The sequence below is a fragment of the Recurvomyces mirabilis genome (assembly GCF_035927965.1).
Source record: "Recurvomyces mirabilis strain CCFEE 5264 chromosome Unknown scaffold_1, whole genome shotgun sequence".
In the NCBI taxonomy this organism is placed as follows: Eukaryota; Fungi; Ascomycota; class Dothideomycetes; order Mycosphaerellales; family Teratosphaeriaceae; genus Recurvomyces; species Recurvomyces mirabilis.
Window position 1 is genome coordinate 657,146 of NW_027041935.1, and position 20,815 is coordinate 677,960.

Here is a 20,815-nt window from a genome sequence, read left to right on the forward strand (position 1 = left end):
CCATATACACATCCCCTCCTCCCCACCAAACCTGCCCTTCCTACTGACTCCCTCACTCCTCCACCCCAAACAACCTCAAACACCCCTCCCGCCTAAACATCCTAGCCGAATCAACCGCATTCGGCTGCCCCGTCCTCAAATCCGCCCCCGCCTTGACCAACACCTCCACCACCCCCCCAGCCTCCTCAAACCCCTTAAACACCGCCCCAGCAATCGGACTCTGGCCCCTCTCATTCAACGCATCCACGTCCGCACCCGCCTCAAGAAGCATTTTCACCGTCTCGACGTGCCCGTGGTACGCAGCTAGCATGAGGAGGGTGTCGCCTTTGTGGTTTGTGAGGTTCGCGGGGATGCCGGCGGTGATGTATTGGTTTAGTTGCTGGGTAAGGCCCTGGCGGGCGAAGTCGAAGAGTTTGGTTGCTAGGTCTAGGGCTTCGGGGGGGAGGGTGGAGGGGTCTTTTGGCGGGGATGTGGTGGTGGTTGAGGTAGGAGGGTGGGAGGGGGAGGAGGTGTCTGGGTTGGGTTGTTGTGGGAGACCCATGGTGTCGAGGTTATGTCAGGATGTTTTAATCAGGAATAATTCAGATAGATGAGATGGGGTGTTGATATGAATGTATCAATGTTCGATCTTCAAGTGACATCATCGCCACATTGTATGCGACGTCGATATGATGCTCGTCCAGAGGTTTGCAGTCTATTACAATTGTGATGATTGTTAAGAGCAATATCTGATGAGTTATGGAAGATGATCGTTCATGTTACTAAGGAACTGTACTAAGTCTACTATCTCGGTTACGCATGCATCCCCAAAAGCTTCTGACCTCTCACGACCACCCGCTCAAGCATCAACTGATGCGAGCCCAAAGACATACCACGTCGTCCGCTGTGTACCTGGCAGCAGCGAGTCATCATCATCATAATCTTCGCTCGTCATCAAACCGCTCACATCATACCCGCCACTCATCCCGTACGCCTCACACACAAAAATTCGTGACCCATGGTATCATCGCAAAAACACAAAACCGGCTCAGCAGCAACAACAAATATAGCACTCTGACGACACCATCGCACGTCCTCCTAGGCTTGCGTGGGCACCGTCAGAGCGGCTGCGATGCTGCGACGACGCTTATGCAGCACTGGACCCCGTGGCATGGAGCCACTTCGATCCTTCTTGACCGGCCACTGCGTGACGTCGATTTCGCTCTCGTAGCCTTTAGACCAAGCTGGGAGGACGAGAGGTGGTGCGCGTTCGCTGGCGCCTCGGGGGACCATTCTTGGTTTTGTTGGTGATCTGAGGTCGTGCCGCGAGGCGGTCATGATGATGGCATCCTCGAGGTGCTCGTCGTCGCTGCTTGATGCTGAGGGGCTGCGAGTGCCGTCCTTGCCGAACACGTATTGGCTGAGTGATGAGGATAGCTTGTGCATTCGTCGTCTTGATGGTGATATTGACTTGCGGCTGATCGGTGAGTCTGGCATGTGGCGTGGTGTAGTCGGATATGGGTCGTGCTTGAGGAAGTCTGCGGCGACTGGCAGTTGGCCAGTCGGTAGTAATCTACTCGACATGCTGAATTGTGATCGAGCTGCGTTTTGAATATTCGGCAAGCTAGGTTGTTCACGAATGCTGTTGCTACACTTGACAAGTTTTGATATAGACTTTGGTGTCGTCGGTACTGGCGTAAATTGATCGACAATTGGAGGTGGAACTTCCGCCTTCGGCGTCCGTGATGGCTCGCTGACAGTGCCATTGGCAAAGCGCGACACCGGGGCGCTAATCGGTGTCGTTCTGATCGGCACCATTACGCGAGGGCTGGCGGGAACATCAACCAGCTTAAGCATCGAGACCACTTTCGCCTTCCCTACCGAAACCAGGGTCACCGCTTGTGCACAGCTGCATTGTTGTTCGAATTTGTTGCATGTGTCGGCGAACCCTTCAGGAAATGACTCGAAGCTGCCGCCGTCGGAGATGGAGCTGGCACTGCTCGCGATGGGAGAGCTCAAATCACCTGGACTGGTTGGTGAGGCGAGTTCTTCTTCAGAGTTGTAGGTGCGCCAGAAGACCGGCGAGGCTGAGAATTCCTTAGGCGTTGCCTTCAACTTTAGAGATCGTCGTTGAGTCTTGTGATCCACGGCAGCGTCAGGTAGCTTGTAGCCTGCGTGAGTCAATTGATAATCCATTCTTGAACGAGGCTTCCTGCCGCGGTCGACGAAGCTGTCGGTAGGATTGCAGAAAAAGTCCTCCATGGGACGTCTGGCGGCCATGTCGTCTAGTCTCTGACTTGAAACGATGTTCGGGTGGTTCGGGCGCTGACTGCGTTCGGACGCGTCTGCAACGTGGTCCGCCGCAAGTCAGATTGATTGCAGTACTAAGCTAGGATGTTGGTCGAACCACGGAACCGGGGCGAGATAACAACCACGATTTCGCGGATATGCACTGCAGAAGATGCAGCTTATAGGTAGCTTTGATGGATGCGGTTCCTGGGTGGTGCCCAAGGGATCCTGGTTTGCGGTCAAGCGAGTCTTTCGTCTCCAGCTCAGGTCAAGCAGTGACTGCCCACAAGCAAGAGCGATTGTGGCATGTACAGTCGGACACAACTTCTCGTGCCTCGAACACCCAAGACGTCAGTGTGGCAGGCTTTGGAGATCGATTGGTGGTGCTTGCCACCCGCACGCGCTGGTGATGATCTCGCTCAGACACCCGTAATATTTCTCCGCGTGCAGTCGTGCTCGCAATGTTGCACAGCAGGCGTCGGGGCGTCGACGCCTCGTGGGGAGGGTGTGTCGGATGGATGCTGTGTATCAGATTGATGATTTGCTTCAGGTTTGATGCTTGTGTGACGGAGGACGTTGACAGAAAGAAGAGATGGAAAGAGCGCACAAGCTCGGGTCTTACGAGGAAGGAAGCATGCTGGACATCTGACGGTCTCTTGGCAGTGGTGTGCCTTCTACCACCTTTCAGCGTCACGCGGGCGGTCAGTAGACAGACGCAGCTTGCTGTTCGGCGAGGCTCCATCCTGCATCTGCATATGCATGTGCACTACTGCTGCTCTAAGTCTTGGCGAGAAGATGGCCGCAAGAGGTTGTTGGGTCGCTGCTGCCCCAAACTCTGATAAACACTAGCGCCGAGCTAGAATTTTATCCTTGACCGCGATCAGGCGGAAGATCTTTGCCTGAAACAAGAGTCCACCACACCATCACGCTCAGTAGTATGTAGAAAGCGAGGAAGACAAGAACAGTCGTCGAACCTTCATCAATTCCGTGGTCGTAGAGCTACAACGTTCCATCACTCGTCATCCTCATCTCACTCCACGATCCATCCGAGAACTGTGGACACCCACATGGGCGAGAACTCTCTCTCGAAGGCTCGCGGCTGAGAATGGAAATGCTGACAAGCCACGACACCAACAGGCGAAACTATCTCAATTCAACTAGTGGGGTGACTACTGACTTCGTCTCGATAACACTACCATAGTCCAACGTAGAGCGTGACAAGACGAACATACCAGGTACAGCGATTCGCGCACGCTCAACTGCCGCGGACGTCCCAAGGGCAGCGTAACAGTGTACCCATCCCACGTACTCCTTCGAAGCTTTCTCTTCCACCGAGGCAACGTTGACCTGCAGGAACAAACCTTGGATCAAGGCCAAGATACCGCTCTCTTCCCAACCTGGAGCCCACATATCCCCACTCCACACCCATCTTCGACCAGACCCTAGAAACTTCGGACATCGCGCACTTGCCATTCTCGTCAAAATCCCGAAACCCCACCCGAAACAATCCAGAATCAGAAGAGAGCGACAAGAGCCAGCACGTTATCCACACCTTTCGAGCGAAATGCTTAGCCGACCGCGCAAGCGCCAAATCCATGGAGTACAACCACCGACCCGGGTAAAATCTGCTGGCAGGCTTACCTCCGCTTCCGAGATGCCCGACGGCACGAGGACATGCAGTCCACGTGAGCACATCGACCTACTACTATACTGCTATACAGCAATACGGGGTCCAGAACGCTTCTGATACTACTGCCGGCAAATTAAACGTGATTCCTGCACTCAATTTAATTTTCTAATATATCAAGCCTGCGGGTATATATGAAACTGTCCCCGCGACTGCCATCACGCGGGCTTCTATAATATGTTTTCCACGGTTCTGCAGTTTCACGCGACACACCTGACCAGGTCTTTTGAACTGCGTCGCTAACCACACCATCGTCTAGCGCTTTTGAACAATCTTATCCACGGTCCGAGATCCCATTCCCTCGCTTGCTCTTTAGGAGTGTAGCTGCCCACGTCCTTGAGAATGGTGCGCTCGGGATGTGGCATCATCGCCAGCACTCGACCATCTGGTGTTCGCACGGCTGTAATGCCTAGAGAACTGCCGTTGGGATTATAAGGGTACTTCTCGGTATGCTTGAGGTAGTTATCCGTGTAGCGCATAGAGACCAGGCCTTGGTCGATGAGTGCTTGTGGTGTCGAGGACCCAGTATGTGAGAATTGTGCTCGTCCTTCGCCGTGCGCGGTCACGATGGGTAGGTATGAGCCGTGCATGCCGTGTAAGAATACACTGGGGGGATGCTGTGGCGGATCGTTGACTTCAACCATGCAGACACGACCTTCGTACTGTTCACTCGTATTGCGTTCGAATGTCGGCCAGTTCTCCGCGCCGGGTATGATCTCCGTCAAGCGCGAGAGGAACTGGCAGCCGTTGCAGACACCTAGGGTGAAAGTATCCTTGCGCTGGAAGAAGTCCTGGAAATCTTTGCGTGCACCGTCATGGAGAAGGACACTCTTAGCCCAGCCCTGGCCTGCTCCCAAAACATCGCCGTAACTGAAGCCGCCGCAGGCTGCCATACCGACAACTGAAGCGAGTGAGAAGCGGCCGGCGAGAATGTCCGTCATGTGCACGTCGATCGGCGAGAAGCCAGCAGAGGCAAACGCATGAGCCATCTCCGCCTGTCCATTCACGCCCTGCTCTCGCAAGATAGCGACTCGAGGCCTCGCTCGTATCTGTGAGGTGAAGCTCGATGCGTAAGTGAGGATATTCTCCTGTGGCTTGTAAGTGAGCTTGAACTGCAGACCGGGATCCTTATCATCGTTGATATTCTCCTTCTCGGCATCGGCGCAGTCGGGGTTATCTCTCAGTCTCTGCATCGCCCAGGATGTTTGTGACCACTTCTGCTGCAATTCCTTCCTTGACGCTCGATACACGCAGTCGGCACCATAGTACATGGCAAGATCTTGCTTGGGTGCCTTCGCCACCACCCCAATTGAGATGGGTCGCAGAGGCGCGAACACGCCGCGGAATTCATTCTCATCCTTCTTTCGGATCTGGAATACTGCGCCGAGCTCCTCGTTGAATAGTGTCTCAACCAGATCCTGTGTTCGTCCGGACTTGACGATCTTGTCGAGCATGATTTCTAGGCCGCACCGACCTGCGAACATCATCTCCACAAGTGTGGTTAGTAGACCACCATCTGAGCGATCGTGGTAAGCGAGTACGATGTTCGACTCATGGAGCTGCTCAATAGCATGATAGAAGTCCTTGATCAAATCGACATCTCGCACGTCCGGTGCCTCGTTGCCGACTTGACCGAAGACTTGTGCTACCGCGGAGCCACCCAGAGCTTTCCTGCCCTCGGCAAGATCAACGAATATGAGCACGGTCTCGCCAACTTCTTCTGGTCGTCGGAGTGCAGGCGTCCATGTGCTGCCGATATCGTTGACAGGAGCAAAAGCCGTGATGACGAGGGACAAGGGCGCCGTGACCTCCTTGTCCTGCCATCTTGTCTTCATAGACATCGAGTCTTTGCCTACGGGTATACTGATCCCGAGCTCAGGGCAGAGCTCCATGCCGATCGCTTGAACGGCCTCGTACAATGCAGCACCTTCACCAGGATGACTACTCGCTGCCATCCAGTTGGCCGAAAGCCGTATCCTGCTTAGTCTTTTGTCGACACTAGCAGCTGCCACATTCATCAGCGACTCTGCCACCGCCATTCTTGCAGACGCGGCAGGAGAGATAAGCGCAAGTGTCGGTTTCTCCCCCATCGCCATTGCTTCGCCAGTGCGTATGCCAGGCGTGAGCGAAGTCGCTGTGACGGAGACATCGGCCACGGGAGTCTGCCACGGTCCTACCATCTGATCACGTACCGTCAGGCCGCCGACTGTTCGGTCGGCGATGGTGATGAGGAAGGACTTTGAGCCCACAGCTGGTAGTGTGAGTACGCGGTCAATGGCATTGCCGAGCACTGCTTGGGCAGGAACTTTGGGCAAGTATGCTGACAGCGTGCTGTCAAAAGTGGGCAGCTTGAGTCGTCTCGAGTCCACTATCCTGTGCATCTTAGGTGGCTTGCCGAAGAGGATAGGCATTGGTAGGTCAATCGGTGTCGGCTCGTCCTTCGAATCTTTGTCCATGAGGATCAACCTCTTTTCCTTCTGAGCCTTGCCCACGACCGAAAAGCCGCATCGTTCTCTCCGAGCGATGCGTACGAAGGCGTCAAGCTTGTCTGGTGCGATGGCCATGACATATCGTTCTTGCGCTTCGTTACACCAGATCTGTAACGGGCTGAGACTCCGATCTGCGCTCTCGATTTCTCTGAGCTCGAAGCGTGCACCGAAGCCCGCATCCTCCACCAGCTCGGGCAAAGCGTTCGATAGCCCGCCTGCACCGACGTCGTGAATAAGCTGTATCGGGTTTTGCGCACCTAACGAGCAGCACGTATTGATCACTTCTTGTGCTCGTCGCTGTACTTCTGCATTGCCTCGCTGCACACTGGCGAAGTCGAGGTCCACGCTGCCTTCACCAGACTGTATGCTCGAAGCTGCACCGCCGCCGAGTCCAATGAGCATCGCTGGTCCGCCTAGCACTACAAGATGGGCACCAGGACTGACTAGACCTTTTGTCTTGAGAGCGTTCTGGGGTCGGACCGTCCCGACACCACCAGCAATCATGATGGGCTTGTGGTAGCCTCTGATCTCGTCCTTGCCATCTGGAGTTTGCACTTTCGTCGTGAGTGTGCGGAAGTAGCCTGTGGTGCAAGGCCGGCCGAATTCGTTGTTGAATGCTGCGCTACCGATCGGAGCCTCAAGCATGATGTCTAGACTGCTTGCGATATGTGCCGGCTTTCCGACATCCAGCTCCCACGGTTGCGTGTGCCCAAGGATGAGAAGATCGGAGACAGTGTACCCGGATAGACCGGACTTCGGCTTCGAGCCTCTGCCCACAGCACCTTCATCTCTGATCTCGCCTCCTGAACCAGTCGCCGCGCCTGGAAAAGGTGAAACTGCTGTGGGATGGTTGTGTGTTTCCACTTTGGCCAGGTAGTGCACAGTCTCCTTGACGTGCTTCCATTCGCCTGTTGACTGGTCAGGAGACCACACGCCACCCTCATAACCTTGTAGCACGGCAGCGTTATCGCTATATGCGCTGATGACATGTCCGGGATGTGTATTGTGAGTGTTACGAATCATAGAGAACAGACTCCTCGGCTGCTTGACGCGGTCGATCGTCCAATCGGCATTGAATTGCTTGTGCCTACAGTGCTCGGAATTGACCTGCGCAAACATGAAGAGCTCGACGTCGGTCGGATCGCGTTGAAGTTGGTTCGTGTATGCCTCGATCAAGTAGTCCATCTCCGAGTCATCCAGCGCCAACCCCAGGGTCTCATTCGCCTCCTTCAACGCATTCTTGGGACTCGTCGATCCTTGGAGCAGCCGAACCCGTTCAAGAGGTGCAGGCGGGAGTTGCGAAAACATAGCATTCAAATCTGGAGGAGTCGTTGCCAGAATCTCCGTCATTCGATCATGTAAGGCGTTCATCTTCGCCTCATCGATCGATCCCTCCAATCTAGCGGCGAAGATGATGCCCCTCTCGATCCTCTGCACTACTTTGCCAAGACCGCAGACCTGCGCGATACTCGTCGCCTTCGAGCTCCATGGCGAGATCGTCCCTGGTCGAGGAGCAACATAGAAGAGCTTTACCTCATCTTGTTCACTCGTAGTCTTGTCCTCACCGACTGCAACAGACTTGAGCAATATTCCATATAGTTCGTCTCCAGACTCGGGATACGATCCATACTCCAGCAATTGATCAAGGATCGAAATCTGAGTGTCCGGAAGTTCTTGGTGGGAAGCAACATAATGAACCCATATCGACTGTAAATCTTTTGCGCCGATGGCAGTGGCGAGCCGTTTGAGTCGAAAGTCGGAGAACGCTGATGATCCTGCGAAGGCGCGGTAAGCTGAAGGCGTTGTCGCCATGCTCTGTGAAGTCAGGACCGCCAGTGGCAGTGTTGTGTTTTTCATGTCACATGTCGAAGTAATGAAGGTTTCTTGCACCGAATGAACAAAGCTAGTGGGGCGTGGCGAGGATTGCTTGGTTCCTGATTGGCTGAGATGAAATAGTAAAATCATCAGCCCGAGGAGGCACAGTACCATCACAACTACAATGGTGGCATCTCCTCGACAATGTAGTATGCGATACCTTCACGGTCAAATCCAGATTGCAATGGGAAGCACGAGTTCCTTGATGTATCCTCGATTATGCCTTCCGTCCACAAGCTACTTTATTTACACACACACCCAATGTCTTCCAGCGCCAAGTATGCTATCGCTAGTATTCGTACATTGTTCATACAGACCTTCGCTTTTCGTCTCCTTCGCTTCGGACTCGAAGACCCGGCCCACAGTCTCCACCGCTTATCCTTGGCTCGAGCAATGTTGGACACGAAGTCATCAGTTCCCCCACCTCGCTCTGCTTCAACACGACTGCGCTTCGGGACGCAAAGCCGAGAGCTGCTTGGCAACCTCGCCTAACAGGTCGAGCATTGTCCACTTCTAACCCGGCGAACGCAGTGACTACACCATGTCGCTCCCCGACGCCTCTCGCGTGCGGAAACAAACCACCTTCTCAGGCGAGACCATCTAAGCCTTCCTCGATCGCGCGGTCCTGCCATTGGCCGTCCCGTTCTCCTTGCCAGTGCTAACACCAGTATTCTGCGCCAAACTCAGCTGACCACCCGACAGTCTCCTCCTCACCTCCTTGATGTCAGGCAATTGCTCATCCTTCATCTCCACCAGCGCGCTCGTGGCCCTACCACGACCCTTCTTGATCGGCTTCTTGTACGTCGAGATGTAGAATCCGATGAAGAGGAAGAGGTAGCTCGTGATGATCGCCATGCCCGCGAAAGCCGCGAACTCCTCTCCTGCGCAGATTCCGGCTGTGGGGAGCCAGGAGAAGTAACTCGCGCTGAAGTACGTGTAGGATGCGAAGTAGATGAAGCCGAGATCGATGACGAATTGGATGATTTGAAGCATGGTGATGTATTTCTTCCACCAGATCTTGATGCCGCGCGCCGATTGGAAGTAGTACCAGTACATGACCACGTGGACGGTCAGGTTCAGGACGATGGGCACCCAGGAGACGGCGGTGTGGCCGAGGAGTTGGGTGTAGCAGAGGAGGGCCGTGGCGCCGTGGTGGTAGGTGTGGAGGAAGGTGAGGGGCTTCTTCTTGAGGAAGAGGAAGACGGTGTCGAGAAGTTCGAGGTATTTGGTAAGGTAGTTGAGCTAGGAGGAGGATTAGGAGGGTGTAGGTGGGCTTGAGCGAGGGTAGGACTTACGTAGTATAACACCACAAGCTGAGGAGTCCATCCACCGTTATAATCACAAATAGCATAGAATACACCCCGTCTGAATAAAGTCGGGATCAACTGCTCCAGATACAACAACAGCAACACCCCACTAATCGCCGTCAAATAAAAGTTATGGATCTTGAACAGCCCATTCAATTTCATCGGCTGCCGGTCCTTCATGAATTCCCTTCCACCGAAGATTATGAGGTAATATGCTATCAGAAACCCGCCGGTCTCGTAAATGCTCGCCATGGGTGTCGAGCCTGGCTCGAAGCGGAAGTGCTCGGGTTTGTAGGGGCGGACTGCTTGGAAGCATTTTGAGAAGATGGGCCAGAGGGCTAGGCCGAAGGGGCGGTCGAGGGTCGGGGCGCCGATTTGGAGCCAGTCGAGGGTGGACATGGTTGCGACCAGACGGGGAGGGGTGCTTGGGGGTGGTGGTGGTGGTGGTGGTGAGGAGGGAGACACACGGCCCAGTTGTATGTCGCGGGTATAGGCGGAAGTGTGTTGCGTGCGGCGTAACTTTGTTCGGTTCGGGGTGTCTTTGTTGACTTTCACGCACTCGCGAACAGTGTCAAAGGAGTGACTGGAAAGGTATGAGACCGAGACAAGAAGAGGCACAGAGTGGGAAAGCGCAAGAAGGAATTGTACAGGCGCAATGTCTGGTCTTGCTGTCCTGCTTCTAAGGGGTCGAGGCGGAAATTGACCTCATTTGCGCCGCCTTTCCGCCCGCAGGATTTTTCGGTTGCCTCGGCCTCGTACAGAGCATTTTATGCTGCCAAGACTTGGGATACATGGCATCAACATTATGCACGCGGCGACGATACAATGGGAACACACAAATCTCTTCTGATAGCATACAGTATAACTCAAATTACAGCAGCAGAACCAGCACATCTGTCAAGCTTTATGCACTAATCCGTCACACCCGCTCCTGGCCTTCTGCTGCGAATAAAGCACACCTCAAAACTCACCACCGCACTCTCTTCTCATGTCTTGATATCCACCAGGCTCCTATAGAGCTGGCCACAGCCCTCCATTCCTCATGACCACGCATACTGATCTCACGCTGCACCGGCCTTTTCACACCTGGAACCCTTTCCTTGAGCACAGCCTCGCTGCTGTAGTCAAAGTCGAAGGAGTATTCGTCTAGCGCTTTCTGGACCTTACGCGTGATACGCCAGTCGCTGGTTGATGGCTCCGTGCTTGTGTGTAAGAATGAACAGTATGGGTGCGCCTTGTGGAGCGCATTGTAGCCACATGGCCTTGGGCAGAAGCATTGAGGCGGAACAGCCAGTCCTTCATATTCGCTGGCACGGTCAGCTACGCGCTGCGCATAATGATCCCGATTGGGGGAGCTGAAGGTTTTGGGACCACCGATCTTTTGTCGAGTCCTTGATGTAGCCCGTCAAGCGGACTGATGGAATGCTCTTGATATGCTGATATCCGAAGCTGAGGATCATGTCAATGGTGGCCTTGCGGCATGGAAAGGGGGGTGGCTCGATTCTCTCATCAAGTTTAGGTCCACGGGTAGCGTCGGCGACACATACTTGCCATGGATTACACAGCTCGCCGTGCAGCGTCGCCTCAAACCACAGCTCGAGGTACTCAAGGCCGGAGATGTCCAAAAGGATGGCGGCTGGGGCGATAGGCCCGTACCGGTAATACATGCGTCTGGACGAGTCACCGATATTGGTCCCGAAGAAGTCCAGGTATTCGAAGTTGTTCATTGTTAGCTGGAGCTTGTTCAAGAAGCGAAGGCCTCCGCCTAGGGTGAACATCGATCCATCATACAGCGAACCAAATCGGAAACCACATAGGCGCTTCAACACTCTATGTTGTAAGAGGTGCTTCACCTTGCGCCGGGTAGCCTTGTCCAGGCAGAGAAGGGAGTTGTTGAAGCCTGCACTCCCGGTAAGAGCACACCGATCCCTGAAGACATCGATTGCGGACTGATGCTGTTCTGCAATTGCGTATCCTGCTTTGGCTTCCCAGTGGTCATAAATTTGATGCACCTCGCCAACCACGTGCAGCAGTAAATGATCCTGGATTTCCTCAGGCAGAGAAGCCAGGTCGAACGTCGAGTCACGTGCACACCACCATTTGTACTGTATCTCGTACCCTTCCGCGCCAACAACGTCGAGGAAGGTGGAGGGCAAGCACGCCATCGGCGAACTGGGAGCCGAGGCGCTGAGCCACGACGAGAAAAGCAAGTCATCATCACCTCTGCTGCTCACGGCTCTGAGCTCGCACTTGCCACCTTCGGGTTCTGATGGCACCATGCGGACGAGTACTTGGATGTACTGGCCGTCCCGAGCGATATCGAGTACGCGCGCGTTCGGCTTGGTACTTAGCACGGCAGCCTCTGGACTCGACAGCTTCGCCACGTTGAACGGATCAACATAGGTATCGAAGCTGCCATTGTTGAAGTGCGCGACTGCGGCTTTGGCGTCTCGCAGGATGCCTTGCTCGTAGTTGCTGTATCTCTTGATCGGGATTCGAGGTGGCGATGCATTGAGCTGAGTGGGTGTGCCGCCGGACGTGTCGTGAGTGGTGGGCGATATGAAGACCTGGGGTACGGCGATAGGTGGTGCCGTCAACGGACTTGATGTTCGATTCTTCTTTGTCCGCCGAGTCACGACTGTCCAGCCATGTTGCTCATTGTTGGTCGCCATTGCCGTAGACTCGGTAGGATTGTAATCCTTGGAAATGTACCATCTGCGTGTAGTGACGAAGACTGGAGTATCTTACTACCTGCTGCGAACACGCCTGGTACTCGAAGGCGTGATGCGGGCCGAAGACGCACGGACCTTGCTCGGTGGAGGTGAATGATCAATTGCGAGTGATCTGCTTGCAAGGCGAGGTGTTGTAAGTCGGAAGCAAATATTGGACAGCTAGAGACTGTATGCATAGCTCTTGCGGCCCGCCTCATGTGCGGAGGTTGAATTGGAAGAGGTGAATGGCTGAATGCTCGCTCGTAAACACAGAGCGTGCACCTGTGCGCCAGCAGTACGAGCTCAACAGATCGTTGGCCGTGTTCATCTTTAGCGTCTATCATTTGACGTTGAGGTCGTGTCGGATCTACAAGCTACGTTGTCGTCGCTGTAGAGAAGCCTCTTGCGCTAGACAGTCGAGTGGTCGTGCTATCTTCGCTTATATCTCACCTTATCTTGCACGCCCTCAATCTGCATACTCGAACTTATACTCCTCCATCCACCTCCGCATCGTCTCGTCTAGCGGAACCTTACAAGCACACGTACCCCAATGCTCCCGACATCTCGAATCGCGAAGAATCTGGTCGTACTTGTCAAAAGCACAAGGCGTGGTGCAGTGACAACTTGGCGGCAGATCAGTAAGACTCCAGTTCTCAATAATAGCTTTCTCCGCACTTTCGTCATAAGCCTGACCTGCTCGTTCGGCCGCAAAGATGGTGTCCCATTTTTCTTTCGTAGAGGTCTTGAGGAAGCCTTCGAGGTGGGTGTGGGGGATGTGTTGAATGTACTTCTTTGCACAAGCTAGGGTCCAGTCAACGATTAATCTCTGGCAAGGCGTAGTAAAAACGTCATCGAATTCTCGACCAGCGAAGTCGCTGGAGCTGGAGTGCCCCTTGTAGCCGCCGGTGTACGCCCAGGCGCTGTCTGAAGCCATGCTGACTGGAGACCGGAAGTTCAGCGTCAGGCTTTGTACGTGCGGTAACTCTCGTAGCATCTTTGCAGCGCCGTAGCACGGGTCAGACTCGTGATTTCCGACGTGGGGAAGGAAGGGCGGGACGTGGACGGCGAAGAAGAGGATGTATTCTTTCTGGGAGAAGTCTAGTTTAAGGTGGCGAACGTGCTCTAACCCACCAGGGGCTCGAGTAGACAGGAGCGCTGCATACCTCTTCAGAGCGCAAGGTGCTTCAAAGGCTTTGGTGATGTTGCAGTAGAGGTACTGCTTGCCTTCCTCGTACAGCTGGCAACATGTGAAGATGATGTTTAGATCAGGCCCGGATACCTTTGCCTTCCCTGGATCGATCTTGATGCGTCGAGCTCTTGAATTAGCGTAAAGGGCATCTTCGCTGCCTACCCCAAAGGTGCCGATCTGGTGGTCACTACACGGATAGAGCATAGACCCGACTATCGTTTCCAGCAGCTGCGAGCGCAGCTCTGACGGCAAAGCCAGAGTTCGAAACGACTTTCCATTGCGCTCCCAATACTACCCCAAATTTTCGTAGCCCTGCTCACCGACGAGCTCCTGAGTCTCCTGACCAGCAGTCTACGGCGCTGATGGTGAGGTTGAACGGGTTCTGTCCCAAGCAGCATGGCTGCTCTTCGCTGCTGAAGGACTGTATGGTAGGTCTTCACTGGCCTGTTCGTCACGAGATCTCGATGTGTTCTGTGGTGTGCTCAGGGAGGAAAGCTTTACATGTCGTGCCTTCCTATCATGTACGCGAGTGAAGAGTTTTCGCAACTCGTGGCCGATTTCCATCCTGGCGATTGGGTGCATAGAATGAAAAGCTTGATCTAATGTCGGCGAGTGTTAAAGATTGGTTCTGGTGACAATAGAGGTATGTATATATACTTCCAGCGAACATTCGCAGTCGTAGCCGACTAGCGTAGAGCTTGAGCCGCGCACGTGAGATGTGGAGAATATAATTTTACAGCCGCTGCGAAAGTGGGTGGTATACTTTTTCTCTCTCCACATCCCCATCTTCGCGTGCTAAGATGACGAGTTATAGCATTCCCCTCCAATTTTTGCGGGCCGTGGGACAAAGCTCAGTCAATGTATGCCAGTCTCGGCGCAGAGATACGCTGCAAGCGATGGAGGGACTAGTGGGCGGTATATAAGATATACATCCACGGCCCCGTTGCAAAGACAATTGGGGGCACCTTTTCACCTCTCCGCCTTTCCATCTCTCTACTGGAGGTATGAAAGAGCATCGGCAATCTCTTTGGATGTTTGGGAGCCGTGAGACAAAGCTCGACCAATGTATGCTGGTCTCAGGTCGTAGCACGGCTGCAAGCGGCATTGTGTCTAATGCGATGCATGCCACACAGAGACGACCGTAGCACGTACAAGCAGCTGGCTACTTGGTGCCCAGTATACGCATCAACGTTGGAATGAGCCTGGGATGCCATCCTAATCCATCTAGTGGCAACCTTGCTGTGAGCGGAGGAATCTGACGACCCATACAAGGATAAAAATCTCCCTACAGTGATCTCATCCCATCCTCTCAGCCACCTCTAAGCACCCGCACTCCATCACTCTCAGCCCCAAGATCGCCGTAAAGCTGGACAATAACCAGCAAATCTTCAGCAGCTTTGTTCGTCTTTGCTTGCCTCATTGCAGCAGCTAAGTCAAGCAAGAGCGTTTTCCGCAACTCGGCAAGTCGTGGAGTTTGTGCCTGCAAGAAAGGGTGTCTGGGACCGATGTGCTCCACCGTTTGGATGAGTAGGATATACTGCTCCGTGTGTCTTTGTAGCCGCCGAAGTTGCGGTGGAAGAAGAGCGGTCTTCTCCACACCATCATCTTCATCATCGTCAAAGTCGTCGTCAAACTCATCCTCCTCCCCATGCCCATCCTCCTCTCGCTCCACATCCGCAATTCCCAACGTCTCCTCTGACTCCGCCACTCCAGCCTCAACCTCCAACAGCGCCCTCCCAACCAAAACCTCCCTCCTCACTTCCCTCTTCTCCACCAGCAACCTCTCAACCTCTACCCTCCTCTCCTCAACCAATCCCGCTAAACCCTCCACCTCCCTCTGAAACCCCAAAACCCCAACCCTTACACCCTCGAATTTCTCCTCTCCACCTTGTAAGTCCGAGCCGAGGGAGAGGAACTCCTCATAATTCCCGTTCACGAGGTCCAGGAGCTCACGGTTCAGGAGTTGGCTTCGAGAGCGGAGGTCTGAGCGCAGGTCTTCGAGGGTTTGATGCCGGTTGCGTAGGGAGGAGAGGTAGGTTTCGGGATTGAAGTCCTGGGCAAGGAAGTCGGAGCGTGGGAGTTCGGCGGGGTAGGGGAGGGTGTCTTCGTCGTCGTCGGAGTTGGCGGAGAAGGAGGGCCGGGAGGCTGGAGTCGAGGTCGTGGTGCTGGAGGGGATGTAGAATTGGGACATCTTGGCACACCTCGTCCCTCTGTGTTATCGGTCCATGGATTGTTGCATCTGGTGGGTGGTGACTGAGGAGGCTTGATGTTGTGGTATTTCGTGTAGAGTCAAGCCAGCTCGTGATCGTGGACTCGTCTGACTCGTGCCCCGATGACGTCCAGATACATGTACAGTACCCCGCTATGTCCGAGCGAACGGCAATAACAATGCCGATACACTATAGTGCAGCATTGATTAGTGTACCTTTGCATATCATAATCATATCTAACAGCTTCACTTCAATCAATCTTGGCCCAATGCTAAATCAATAGCCTCTTCCACTCACAATGCCTAGCCAACCAGCCAACCCGGAACCCGCCCCCGACTACGACTCGATGCTCTCCCGCAAATTCGGCAAGGAGGTCGCGAACTACTTCTCCGGCTCACCACTGAATCGCGTGGGCTTTCTCAGAGGGGATCACAAATACCTCTCCCAAGCCTTGAACCATCCGTCGACGCAGTTCTTACTATGCAATGAACTGCAACCACTAGTAACAAGCAGCAAAGACTCCCGGGACAAACTTGCCTGGGTGAAACACGACCATGTCAAACAGGTAATTGCCAGTGACCCTTATGCGAGTAATGAACAGGACATGCTGGGGAAGTACGATAGTGGGACGTACATCCCTCAGATGGTATTTCTGGGGATCGATGAGAAGGGGAAGGATGGGTTGGCGTACACGAACAAGAAGAATACGTACACAGGAATTCCGCACTTTGCTGTAGACGTGACGCCGAAGAATAGTGTCAAGGAGGCGTGTGAGGGGCTGATAAAGGAGCTGGAGGGGAAGGGTTTGGCGTTTGCCAAGGGTAGGGTTATGGATATTGAGGCTTTGGACGGTATGTTCATTTCCACCTTCTGACCACGACGCAGAGCTGCTTTTGAGCCCCACCTCCCGTATCCGAGCTGGCAAAGGAGCAAACTCGCTAATACCTCCCTCAGCCGCCATCTACGCCGAGGCTCGCCAACTCCTCGACTGGAACGCCCGCAACCCCTTCTGCGCCCAATGCGGCCAACCCACCCTCTCCGTCAATGGCGGCTTCAAACGCACCTGCCCGCCCAAAGACCTCTCCCGCATGTCCAACGCCCTCCCCACCACCGGCGTGGCACCCACCGATGCCTCCGAACGCCCACCCTGCGCCACCCGAAAGGGCATCTCTAACCTCTCCTTCCCCCGCACAGACCCCACGGTCATTATGGCAGTAATAAACCACGCTGGCGACAAAATTCTATTAGGACGCCAGAAACGCTGGCCACCCTACTGGTTCTCCACCCTAGCCGGCTTCGCCGAACCCGCCGAAAGCATCGAAGAGGCCGTGCGAAGGGAAGTCTACGAAGAAGCCGGCATCCTCGTTGGTCGCGTGGTCATCCACTCCACGCAGCCCTGGCCTTACCCAGCAAATCTCATGATCGGCGCCGTGGGGCAGGCGATCCCACAGGGGGAGAAGATCGACTTGGGAAATGATCCGGAATTGGATGATGCGCGGTGGTTCGATTTTGGCGAGGTGCGGGAGGCGTTGAGGGTGGGGACGAGTGGGTTGGGGGAGGATGCTGGGCCGGAGTATAAGGAGGGGGGACTGAGGTTGCCGCCTAGTACGGCGATTGCGAATCAGTTGATGACTAGTGTTGTTAATGGGTTTGCTAATGGGGTGGCGAAGATGTAGATGGGGAGGGCGATATGTTTGTGAGGGTCATTTGTGGTGTAGATGGATGGACGCTCGAGTTGGTATAGATATACGTTGTACAGGAACTAGTATACACAAGCGCGTATTACGGTCTCGCGCTCTGGGCTTCTCTGGACGTTTTGCTCAATCCACACCCAACCCCTTCGCCTCAAGACTCCCCTCTGACCTGAACGTCCCATCCAAGCTCAACCCAGGCCCATTCGTGCTCGACAGCACAACCTCATGCACATCCTTCGCCGTCTGATCGCTAATACCACTTATGTCCCTCTTCACCGCCTCAATGAACGCCCAGATATTCCGTGACAGTTCCTCTGGCCCAAACCCTAGCTGTCCTATCGCCATCCGCACGACCCCGAAACGCTCCCTGTACTCTGACGCACCTGCCATTTCCCGGACAGAGGATCCGATATCGCGAACTACTGTCCCGGTTTTGACAGAGGGCATGAGACCCTTAGGCCCTAGAATCCGACCGAGATTTGCCTTGGCCAGTGCGGGTAGGGAGTCCGTATGACAAAGACACCGGTCAAACTCCACCCTCCCCTCCTTCACCGCGTCGAAAACGGTATCTTCGCCTACTATCACGGCTCCCGCTGCTTTGGCCGCTTTCCCCGCCGCGCTGTCAGGAGGCGCGATAACGCAGATCCGAAGGTCGGTTTTCACGGGATGTGGGAGTCGGAGCCGATTGCGGACCACGGCGCCGTTCTTGGGGGTGCGGAGCCGGATGTGAAGTTCGTATTTGGATTGTTGGGGTGGGTGAGCTACTTCGCTGGCACGGAGATATCTGTTCAATATTGTCAGAGTGATTTCAATAGGCAGGTAGTGCTTGATGTAGTACCTCATCGCGTCTACAAGACTGAATTGTATTGCATTTTTCAGGTTGGGTTGGAGAAAGGTTGAGCGGGCTTTCTTGCGTTTTTGCGAGGCGGGGGTGTCTTTGCGTCGGTACTTGAGGGCGTTTTGGGAGGAGGCTGCGCCGCGGATTTGGTGTTGGATGGCGGAGGGTATGGAGGTGGTGGTGGTGGTGGTGCGGCTTAAGCGGAGGAGGGTAGAAGAGGTGGACAGGCTGGAGAGACAGGCGGGGCAGAAGCGTGAGGTCGCCATTGTTCTATAGTATGGGCTGATCGTCTGGTGGCGGATGTGGTCTCGTGTGTGGTGCAATGGATCGTCTTGCTGCCATCTTGGGCTTTGGCCGCGGAGGTGCGCTTAGGCCACTGTACTTCGCCGAAGATGAGCCGACATCTCTACTTCACTTCTCTTCCTCTGCCATTCACCTCAGCACAATATTGCAGCACACCTCAAGGTCTCGTTATGAGGTTGTGCTACAGGGACATCACGTACTGTCAAGAACAATTCACTACGCTGCTGGAAGAACGCTATGCGACACGATTGCGTCCGGCCGATCACACTTTTCACTCCCGACCAGCCCATGTCTTCTGTTGCGAACAGAGAAGATGTGCCGGAATACGTTGCGAGCCAAGTAGCAAACAGTGCCTGGAATGATTTTGCTGAAGAGGAGTAGTGATCCGCCCAGTCTGCACCTGAACCTGACAACCTGTTCTCCCCTACTGGCTAAGCATCGTTTCTTAATCCGTCTGCTTCCTCCCCGACTTCTCCTCCCATACCTAGCACACCTCGTAATCATGCTGCTTCTTTGTGCTGCTGAGACTACAGGCGATGGCGAAATCAGAGCTCATGGACACCATGTAAATCGACCAGTGTGAATGGAGAGACGCATTCACTTCTGCTTTCGCCAATTTCGTGACTGGACCGTGTCCCTCATGACAGAACTTAGGCGCCGCTTCCTACTAATCTTTATATACAACGAATGGACTTCGGAACTTCGACGTATATCTTCGAGTCTGATCGCTTCGATAATTACTACACTCCGGGTTCCACAACAACTTCAGCCACGACTTACAATAATAATCGCACACCCTCAGCAAAGAAGTCTTCCAGTAACACAAAGTCTGTGTCAACAAGCTGTATTCCGCAACTACATCGTACATTATACACCACCTACAACCAACTGCACCACCTACACTCGAGCACACCATTTACAACCGATCACACAATCTACGATAAACCATGGATTACTCCTACCCCAATTATACCCTCCTGGTCAACAACAGCGTCACGGCCGAGAAGCCCGAAACCAAGAGCGACCGCCACCACTTCGACCCCTTCCTGAAGATCCAACGCACACACCCACAGGACCTCATCTTCGCCTTCGCGCTACCCATCCTCGAAGCCTACAACAATCAAGACTTCTTCTACGAGGCAAACCCGCTACTCTTCGAAGCCCTCTCTATCTCACCTACTCTCTTCTATGATATCAAGAGCACGAGTGCAGTCCACCTGCTCGTGCGAAGCGGGCTGTTCATCAAAGTGCAGCTCAAACTCTTCTGCGATCTCGACTTGGGGTGGGCGGCTGCTACGGTGAAGGTCAAGGACGGTGATCGTTGGCTGCGACTCGGTGACTTCTTGCGCACTCTGCCAGAGGTGAAGGGCCAAAACTGGGCTCAGGCTGCTCTTGACGAGCAGTGGAAGTCATGGAGGGCTGTCGCCGAGTCGAATGCTGCAACAAAGACGTCACTTTCAACAACAGTCACTCACAAACAGACGAGCTTCATGAGCCTGGCTGCGGAAACACGTAAGCGTATCTTCCTTTATGCTGTTGCTGAATCTATCGAGCTCCGCTTCACCACACCTAGGCAACTAGAAGATGGATCTTACGACTCAGGAGACCTTGTCGTAGAGCCGCTGCAGTACGGAACTTCTGCCAACGGGCTGTCAATTTTGCAAGGCTCACAGTTCCAACGCAAGGACGATTGGACTCAGATTGCTGCACTCAAGCCTGTGCAAACGAACGTGCTTGGTTTCAACAAGGCCTTGCGCGCTGAAGCACTCGAGGCGCTCTGGCTCGATACCACGAAGGTATTTCGTCAGCTGCCTGGACTCGAAGGGAGACTCTACTGCAATTGTGCGGGGATTGGGTGCTCGGGTCATAGGCCGAAGCCGGATGAGTGGAAAGAGGGCTATAAGCAATGCGTTTTCGACTTCGATGACGATGGCGTTGGCAAAGGCATGGAGGAGTGTAAGAAAATCGTTTATGGGTAGGCTGGGCAGGCAGAAATATGGTTGCAGGGGTGCAAAGACGTTGAGCTCTGGGCATGAGCTGGTCGCTATCGGCGCTGGAGCTGCGGCCTCGATTTGGCGGCACTGCTCAACAAGCGTGGTATTCGGGAGAATGGCGTTGCTTGGGTGTCTTGTACGTTCTGTTTCGCGGTAGCAGAATGATGCTCTTGCCAATGGTTGTAAGTCTTGGCCCTTGGGCTTCTGGAGGTGATAATTGGATTGTACTGATTTATTCACTGCAGTCTCT

General features: G+C 54.2%; 10 protein-coding genes across 10 annotated transcripts; 2 read left to right on the forward strand and 8 right to left on the reverse strand.

Moving 5' to 3' along the window:
* Nucleotides 1–52: 52 nt before the first annotated feature.
* LTS14_000281 (uncharacterized protein) lies at nt 53–541 on the reverse strand (the record flags this gene model as incomplete). Its single annotated transcript, XM_064832994.1, has 1 exon — nt 53–541. The coding sequence occupies one exon, from the start codon at nt 539–541 to the stop codon at nt 53–55; it is 489 nt and encodes a 162-aa protein (XP_064699263.1).
* A 536-nt stretch (nt 542–1,077) lies between these two features.
* LTS14_000282 (uncharacterized protein) lies at nt 1,078–2,259 on the reverse strand (the record flags this gene model as incomplete). Its single annotated transcript, XM_064832995.1, has 1 exon — nt 1,078–2,259. One exon carries the CDS (start codon nt 2,257–2,259, stop codon nt 1,078–1,080), a length of 1,182 nt encoding a protein of 393 aa, XP_064699264.1.
* Nucleotides 2,260–4,194: 1,935 nt separating this feature from the next.
* Nucleotides 4,195–8,256, reverse strand: ADE6 (phosphoribosylformylglycinamidine synthase; the record flags this gene model as incomplete). The annotated part of the gene is made up of 1 exon (XM_064832996.1): nt 4,195–8,256. One exon carries the CDS (start codon nt 8,254–8,256, stop codon nt 4,195–4,197), a length of 4,062 nt encoding a protein of 1,353 aa, XP_064699265.1.
* A 663-nt stretch (nt 8,257–8,919) lies between these two features.
* ELO2 (Fatty acyl-CoA elongase/Polyunsaturated fatty acid specific elongation enzyme) lies at nt 8,920–10,025 on the reverse strand (the record flags this gene model as incomplete). Its single annotated transcript, XM_064832997.1, has 2 exons — nt 8,920–9,561; nt 9,615–10,025. 2 exons carry the CDS (start codon nt 10,023–10,025, stop codon nt 8,920–8,922), a joined length of 1,053 nt encoding a protein of 350 aa, XP_064699266.1.
* Nucleotides 10,026–10,942: 917 nt separating this feature from the next.
* On the reverse strand, nt 10,943–12,298 carry LTS14_000285 (uncharacterized protein; the record flags this gene model as incomplete). The annotated part of the gene is made up of 1 exon (XM_064832998.1): nt 10,943–12,298. The coding sequence occupies one exon, from the start codon at nt 12,296–12,298 to the stop codon at nt 10,943–10,945; it is 1,356 nt and encodes a 451-aa protein (XP_064699267.1).
* A 505-nt stretch (nt 12,299–12,803) lies between these two features.
* On the reverse strand, nt 12,804–13,730 carry LTS14_000286 (uncharacterized protein; the record flags this gene model as incomplete). The annotated part of the gene is made up of 1 exon (XM_064832999.1): nt 12,804–13,730. The coding sequence occupies one exon, from the start codon at nt 13,728–13,730 to the stop codon at nt 12,804–12,806; it is 927 nt and encodes a 308-aa protein (XP_064699268.1).
* A 1,105-nt stretch (nt 13,731–14,835) lies between these two features.
* LTS14_000287 (uncharacterized protein) lies at nt 14,836–15,717 on the reverse strand (the record flags this gene model as incomplete). The annotated part of the gene is made up of 1 exon (XM_064833000.1): nt 14,836–15,717. The coding sequence occupies one exon, from the start codon at nt 15,715–15,717 to the stop codon at nt 14,836–14,838; it is 882 nt and encodes a 293-aa protein (XP_064699269.1).
* Nucleotides 15,718–16,034: 317 nt separating this feature from the next.
* Nucleotides 16,035–17,412, forward strand: NPY1 (NADH pyrophosphatase; the record flags this gene model as incomplete). The annotated part of the gene is made up of 2 exons (XM_064833001.1): nt 16,035–16,587; nt 16,622–17,412. 2 exons carry the CDS (start codon nt 16,035–16,037, stop codon nt 17,410–17,412), a joined length of 1,344 nt encoding a protein of 447 aa, XP_064699270.1.
* Nucleotides 17,413–17,556: 144 nt separating this feature from the next.
* Nucleotides 17,557–18,534, reverse strand: LTS14_000289 (uncharacterized protein; the record flags this gene model as incomplete). The annotated part of the gene is made up of 2 exons (XM_064833002.1): nt 17,557–18,214; nt 18,269–18,534. 2 exons carry the CDS (start codon nt 18,532–18,534, stop codon nt 17,557–17,559), a joined length of 924 nt encoding a protein of 307 aa, XP_064699271.1.
* A 984-nt stretch (nt 18,535–19,518) lies between these two features.
* Nucleotides 19,519–20,550, forward strand: LTS14_000290 (uncharacterized protein; the record flags this gene model as incomplete). The annotated part of the gene is made up of 1 exon (XM_064833003.1): nt 19,519–20,550. One exon carries the CDS (start codon nt 19,519–19,521, stop codon nt 20,548–20,550), a length of 1,032 nt encoding a protein of 343 aa, XP_064699272.1.
* Between the last annotated feature and the right edge of the window lie 265 nt (nt 20,551–20,815).